A 7,500-nucleotide genomic window follows, 5' to 3' on the forward strand; every position below is an offset into this window, starting at 1 on the left:
ATTTTCTGTTTGCTTTCCATTTCAAATTTACGCTGCTTTGCTGGGTAAGTTTTTCTCTGGGAACCACGGCCTACCCATCTCGTCAATCGATTTGATCTGCCACATTATCACGTGATTTCATTTCCAGTCTCCTCAATTCATTTCCCGCCTTTTTTTTTCTTTCTCAAACAGCATTTGCACAATCTGAGTGACTGAATCGAACGAGCAACAAAAGCGATGGCACGTCAAAGCAAAATGGACACCGAGTTATCCAAATACTATATCAATATACAAAACTCCCACATCAATACACTGGTTGTTGGAGATGGAAACATCGTAAATAATGTTTGTCACACGTCGCGGAACGCTGAAATTTCAACCCCTCCAAAAACCGCTCGAAGAATGACTGCAATCCAAGATGGCGGAGAATTCCAAAAACGACGCGGTACAAAACAAAAACAGTCGAAAATTAGATTTCCGCAACGCAAATTCAGACCAGAAGCCAAAGCAGTCGTGAAATTAGAAAGGGAAGAAGATGTCGACGTGTCCATCATTCCACAGGTCTTTCCAAACATTTCAGTGCATGGCGATCGAGAGAATGCAAGATCTTTGAACAAGTTCTTTGTTGTTTTAAACAAGTTGCACCCTGCTCGAGACAGCGGGAACTGGCGACACTTTTACAAAGTTGCAGAAAGTCTTCTAACGGCAAACGACGGCGACCCACTTATAAAGATCTTAATTACCCTGGAAAAGAGTGTGGTACAAAGCTATCAAAACAACATTGAGGAGGCCGAAGGAATGGTTCTCGAAGAATTGCAGACTCTTGAGGAATCGAAAGTGAAAGCGACAGATGTGACCGGGTACCACTTCTTAGTAGCCATGGCGCATTGTCATCTAACAGGGTTTTACCGCCGACTAAACAAGCATGGCAAGGCGGAGAAAACTATCGGTATAGGGGATCAAAACTCCAACACGCCTTATCTCAAGGCGTTGATGTACTATGAAATGGCCAGCAACTGGACGAAATACATTTCTTCTATTCCAAACGGTCCAGCTCGGGATGAACTTGTCGCTCGTGCTAAAGATTTGATGAAACATTGTATCACTTTGTGCACTGAACTCGATAATGATGCTTCCGTTTACATACGAAAACATCATTTTGGTCTGATAAAACTAGCTTTGATGTCTCTAAATTGTCGAACAAGGGTGGCGCGCGAGCAAATCCCAACACAAAGATGTATCGATGATGCCAAGAATTGTCTGAAAACAGTGGAAGAAAGGTATGAGGCAGACATTCGTGAAGCCCCAGGTCAAAGAATACAGCTATTCGTTGCAAAGTCAGACCTGGCTTTCAGACAGAAAAATTATCAAGTTGCACAAGAGTACTGCGTGAATGCTTTAGCTGTAGCAGAGGAGAGCGGATTTTTACTGGAAATCAAGGGTATAAAAGACAGACTGGAAGACATCTCGACACTTATGGGAAAAGAGAGAAGGAGAGATCCCTTGGAGATTCACTCACCTGAGGAACGTCATGCAGATTCTTTATCGTCCAGTACTTCTTCATCGAAAAAGAACTCGCCATGTTCCTCAGGTTGTGAAATGGAGATTGTCTAAGGTAATAATCCCCTAATGATTACATACACCCTAATTTTGGGGCCGAGGCTGAGCGTTTAACTTCTTACAATGTAATTTCTTTTCTTTTGTGATTTGAGTCTTGAAACGTTCTTAAGATGTTCTTAAAGTTGTGCGGTACACTAAGTTCAACTACAAACTGATTTGCTCTTCAGCGTATCATGCAATAAGAAACCGCACTGTTGATGTAAAAAAAAAAGACCCCTTAAGTATTTGAGTGAATTGTCTTGTTGGCCAACAGTTTTACATCTGATAATGACCTAGTGTCGAAAAAATTTGGATTTTACTCTATGGAAATAATTTTTAGTCTTGTAAAAAGTTCCATAATTATCATTATTCATGAAGTGAATCTAAAAAGCAGTGGAAACAATACGTCGAGACAACGTGAATGAAACCACCTTCAACATACCACGTATATCGTCTCGATGGGGCAGAAGCAGTGGGTGGACTTGTTAAACATTTTTAAAAATTTATTGCACATATCATTTATCCATCTTAATAACCAGTATTGACACTCTGAGCTTGTACCTGGAATTTAATAATGATAACCGTAAAAATAATAGTAATAATAATTATTATAATGAGGGTGTGATGATAATAATAATAATAATAATAATAATAATAATGATAATGATGATGATGATGATGATGATGATGATGATAATAATTTGTATACTACTTACCCACCAACGCAGCACAACCGTTTCTTTAGAAACTACCACCTTCATTCATTTGTTGTCTCAACACAGGCATGTATGCAGCTCTCTCTACATGTAGATGGAAGAGGACTTGTAAGTGGATTTATGTTTGGTCTGTTTTCATTAAATTTTGTTAATGGTCTCTATTGATAAAAAGACAAAATACAAAAAAAGTCACTTAAGCTGTGGACTCCACTGATAAAAACACAAATCACAAAAAAAGGGTTATGTAAACTGTTTCACATGCAAAAAGTGAAGCTATGATCCTTGCAGTTAGCTTCACTTGATTTCATATCTGCATTTCATTATATGATTCATTTCATATATCATTTCATCGTTGATTCATTCATCACAGGAACACTGGAACCCACAAATGACCAGCTCCCAATGTCAGTGGCTTCACAACTCAGTTGGTTAGAGCGTCGCGCCAGTATAGTGAGGACATGGGTTCAATCCCCATTGAAGTCCTGAATTTTTCAGCCTTCTCTACGCAATTGCAGAAATTGTGTTCATAACTGGGAGGATCATAGCTTAATTCACTTGATTTCAGATCTGCAGTTCAATATATGATTCACTTCATATATCATTTCATAGCAAATTCGTTTTAGCCAGTCATAAAGAGGCCCAAAAATTAATTAGCATGTCTAAACTCATATTTCCTTAATAATAAAAAGGCTCAAAAACTATTGTCTATAAACTGCCAAGGACAGTTTATCAACAAGAAACGTTTGCTATACCCTTGACATTTTAAACCCACAGTATGCATGTTGTAAATACTCATAGCTTTAAGTCCAAACATTAATCAAGTAAGAGGGTAGAGTAAAGTTTTCTTGATAACATAAGAATTTTTTCCCTGTGGGAAGAGATGTACAGGTATCTATTTCACCAATGTCTAGCAAGTGTAAACGAGAAACAATAACTACAAACTATTTTAAGAGAGCGGTTTTCAATTGAGTGTCGAAAGTAATTAGCAAATTATTTTGGTTTTGTATTACTTCACTCGGTCATTGGTTCAAAGTTCTTGCGCCATTTTTCAACCAATCAGAAGTGACACCAAAACCAATTGTGGCTCATGCATGCACATTTTCCAGCCCTTTGTGTCAGCTATGTGTAATTACTCCGAGTTTTGATTGGTTTAGCGGATTGTCTCCATCCTTTTTCATTGGCCAAACTAATTACTTTTGGTTTTGGTTTTACGACCCTCGATTGAAACTCGCTCTAGTTTGTACTAATTAAAATTAGTAGGACTTAATTTTCTTTTATCCTATAGGTGTCGCCCAAGCTGAGAAAATCAAACAATAAACAATCAAGTGTAAACTTAGTGCTATGGAAGGATCAATAACTGATGAACAAACCTTAAATAATAATTATTGAAGATTTATTATTCAAGTTAAGTATTTCTTACAGTCATTTAGTTTAAATTTGACTAAACTTTTTATTTGTGTTATTATTTTATTATTTATTATTGGGAACATGGCTGGCACGGTGGTGAGAACACCCTCCTCCAAAACCAACACTTGATTTGAGTAATAATAATTACTCAGTTAAATTGACTTGATTTCTATGTACAGTGATCGTCATGCACATGTGATTATTGTATAGAATATGTGTAGTATGAATAACAATATCATTAAAATATATTAAATATCATTTCATTATAACTGTCAATATAAGCGCTATTATGTAAGGTGTCAAATATTACTCATCACTTTCTTCAATCTGTAAGCATTTTTTAGGCCTTGTACGAATAAAAATCAGTGTCTGCTTTACTCTTAAATGGACATAAATGCATTATGTGCAGCATTGCCCACCGAGGGAATCACATAATTTCAAGTGCAATTTGAAAAAAAAACTGGCACAAGTATTTTTTCAAATTAAGACCAAGAAAATTGCTCCCCTGTAAGAAGAAGTCTCTTTTCTTTTTGCGGTCGCTGGGCTGCCATGAGTCGAAACTTGCTTTGATCCAACCGCTGTTTACAACCTTGGAAGTCACTCTTCAAACTGCATGCTCCATCATGATACGTTTGTCGACTGTGACTTGAACCCGGTGTATCCCGCGCTTTAATTCCTTCACAGTAATAGACCTTTTTCGCTTTTACATTTTGTTTTCCCAATATAGATCATGTGAATAATACTCAGGAGGTTTGGTCCTTTGTTCTGTTCATTAAAATGAGAACCTGGGAACCTTTATGTCCAAAACTCTATTTGTCAACAATCAATCCTTTTGTAATCAGTATCTTTAATTTGTTAAACTAGTGTTTTTGTGTAACCTTATTGTCTTTTATAGGTGTGTTCTTGTAATTGACTTGCCCCGCCTTGATTAGCTTTCTCTAGCTATTTGCGGGGCAAGCCATCCATTAATTATTGTATTTAGCTAAATAAAGTTGTTGTTGTTGTTGTTGTTGAAACGTCAGTAAATAAAGGTTCGATAAATGTTCGATGAGTGCATGCAAGCATGAATATGCCTGCATGCACTCTTTTTAGCGAAAAAGGTCTATTCCACTGTTGTCATTGAACCCACACAACATACATGTAAAGTACTATGATGTGACTCGGATTAAATTTGGTCTGTATTTAACCGCCATGCATGCTTAACACAGCGAGTTTTGACCCATGGCAGAGGTCAACTTGTTTCCTGCAGCCCTGCCAGTGAATGCAAAAAGAAAACTTAAGAGACCTCTGCTAGCAAGGAAGAAAATTGCATGAGCAAGTGCAATATTATTAATTTTTGCAGTGTTTGAAAAAAATTACAAGTGCTTATTTTTTCCAAGCTGTAAAAGAAAAACAAATGAAATCATATGATTACTTAATAATAATAAACAAGAAAAAATATTGCGATAGCTCATCATTATTATAATAATCATAATAACATGGGTGACAAATTACTCCTTAATTTTGGCACAAAATTTCACATGTGAAGTTACAATGTTGCCATGGCAACTTTTCATACAGTGCCAAAATGGCGTCTTATGAACGTAATTTGTCATCCATGTTATAAATAGCTAATCAAATGGTAAACTTGTGAAATAAGGGAATAATTTTGCTTGCATTTTGTGCAAAATCATATAATTTCTCTCAGGAAATTATTAGATTTTGGACGAAACGCGCATGAAATTATTCCCGAATTTCACGAGTATACCATTTGATTACCCATAATTATTATTTTGCAAAGCAATGCAAATGGGTAACATCTAATGCTTGCAAATTTTGCGCCACCTCATTTTTCCCCAGGTACTTTGGTTTTCCCCTCTCATCCAAATCAAAAGTTGTAAATAAGTTTGTTGTAATTATGTTATAGGAAAATGATTTGAAGCCAGGAGTCATATATACCTCAAAGATATTTGATCGTCTAGGTGAAAGGAGTCCTGAGAAAGTCTGTTGGCAGTGACTGATGTTCCAACAACCTAAGTGGGAAGACATCTTAAGAGTCATTTTCAGAGTCAAGTCACTAGACTCTAAAGATGATTGCTGCTCAGGTTGTTGAAACGTCAGTCACTGCCAACAGTCCTTCTCAGGACTACTTTCACCCAGATGATCAAATTCCATCGAGGTTATTAATAATGTTATTACACCTAAGCCCCAATGCCTTCTTAAGAATAGTGACCAAGCCAGTGGCACAGGGATGTTATTTTTGAACGACAGAGACGAAAGGGCATCATTATAGACTTAATGCATTTACCATGGAGTTATGACCCACATAACTAATAAGTTGTTGTGGTTGATGAGTTGGAACAGGAAGTTATTATTGTGCTCAATGACTGGAACAGGAAGTCCTTTATAAAAAGAAGTACCTCAGTTCACACTTATACCAGAGATGTGCATAATTAGACGCACGCCCAATTTTGACATCCAACACTCAGCATCCCTTTTAGTCAAAGCCTTTGTTACCTACTTCCAACAATTCTTGGTTTTCACGTTATGCAAGTATCAAGCAAAGAAAAACTAAAATCACTTACCATTAAATAAATTAAGGCAGAAGCTCATGACCTTGAAGCATCTAACTCTGGACCGTTCAGAGCTGGGGTTTTTTTGAGTTTAAAAATTTCCTTATTTGGATGCAATTATGGAGCTCGTGTATTTTCCTGCACGTGCAGCTTTGATGTTATTTATTTGGGCATAACGTTGGTGTCCTAAAATCTCCAGCTTTGTTCCAAGGAAAAGAGTTGCAAGTTACACGCTTCAAGATCATGTGCTTCTGATTTTAGGGTAATAAATAAACAGTTTTAGGGCTGTGTGATATTCCAAACTCAAGTTATTCGGCAAAGGGTACCACTCATGATTATAGTGTTTAGTATGGAGACTCCATGTTGGTCCTTTCAGGGATATCAACATTGCGGCCAGAAACCAGTGGAAACATCTGGAGTTTACTTTGGCTCTCGCTAAACATTTTTTCTCCAGATGCTAAACTTGAAAACATTCCCACAGACACTTCATCTTACCACATTGGTTATTCATCAAAACAGAAGGCAAATCGATATTTTCACGTATATGAAATGTTTCTCAGGAGCAATCCAGATGTTACGCAAATATGAAATTCAAAGTGCTCTATTTTCAAAACAAAGCATGCTACCGAGCTGAAAACAGGCCAGCAGATAGATTCTTTAAAATGCCTTTTACCCGATGAAGGTAAAAACTCAAAATTTTTAATTTTAGTTTTTTCTGACGTCACGTGAAAACCAAGAATAAGGTAACGGTAAATGTTAGCGTTATTTTCAGCATACCTAGGGACCGTAAATGCAGCTGCAGTTTACCTTTCCTTGAGGTGCTTCATTTGGGAGACACTTTGTGACGTTAATTGAGTCTCTGTATTCCGAGAGACGAGTGATGTTAAAGATGGCGAGAAGATCAAGGGGACACTTTGTGACGCTTATTGAAATTCACATGCATCTAATTAGGGTCAATCCTGGACATATCTCCCTCTTTGTAACACTGAAAAGCCGTGCATTAATAAACTCCTAGCACGACTATGTAATGGTTAGCCTTAAGTTATTATGACAAGAGGGTAAAAACAGGGCTCAGATTGTCTCTGGGCTGTCAGTTACAGGGTCTTCAGTTCACCATAAAGTCTTTTGATTGATTGATTGAAAGGATATAAATGCATATATTTGAAAGGCCGGTTATAGAAAGGGAGAGGATTCGCAATCTGGACAATTCTCCAAATAAGTGTGAGGATCACTTTTACCTTTTAACT

General features: G+C 37.1%; 1 protein-coding gene across 3 annotated transcripts; it reads left to right on the forward strand.

Annotated features, from left to right (window-relative positions):
- Nucleotides 1–183: 183 nt before the first annotated feature.
- On the forward strand, nucleotides 184–3,719 carry LOC138003512 (uncharacterized). Of its 3 annotated transcripts, none has more exons than XM_068849616.1 (3): nucleotides 188–1,594; nucleotides 2,361–2,402; nucleotides 2,665–2,750. In XM_068849616.1, the coding sequence occupies exon 1, from the start codon at nucleotides 217–219 to the stop codon at nucleotides 1,591–1,593; it is 1,377 nt and encodes a 458-aa protein (XP_068705717.1). In that variant the 5' UTR covers nucleotides 188–216; the 3' UTR covers nucleotide 1,594; nucleotides 2,361–2,402; nucleotides 2,665–2,750. The 3 variants fall into 3 exon arrangements, with proteins under 3 accessions (XP_068705715.1, XP_068705717.1, XP_068705716.1); XM_068849615.1 differs by lacking the exon at nucleotides 2,665–2,750 and adding an exon at nucleotides 3,580–3,719 and having other exon boundaries at nucleotides 189–1,594; XM_068849614.1 differs by lacking the exon at nucleotides 2,665–2,750 and having other exon boundaries at nucleotides 184–1,594; nucleotides 2,361–2,498.
- Nucleotides 3,720–7,500: the final 3,781 nt, after the last annotated feature.

Source organism: Montipora foliosa, chromosome 5 (assembly GCF_036669935.1).
Source record: "Montipora foliosa isolate CH-2021 chromosome 5, ASM3666993v2, whole genome shotgun sequence".
In the NCBI taxonomy this organism is placed as follows: Eukaryota; Metazoa; Cnidaria; class Anthozoa; order Scleractinia; family Acroporidae; genus Montipora; species Montipora foliosa.

Bases quoted from the DNA above. Each gene is read 5' to 3' on its own strand.
- LOC138003512 (XM_068849614.1), top strand. From the start codon at position 217: ATGGCACGTCAAAGCAAAATGGACACCGAGTTATCCAAATACTATATC.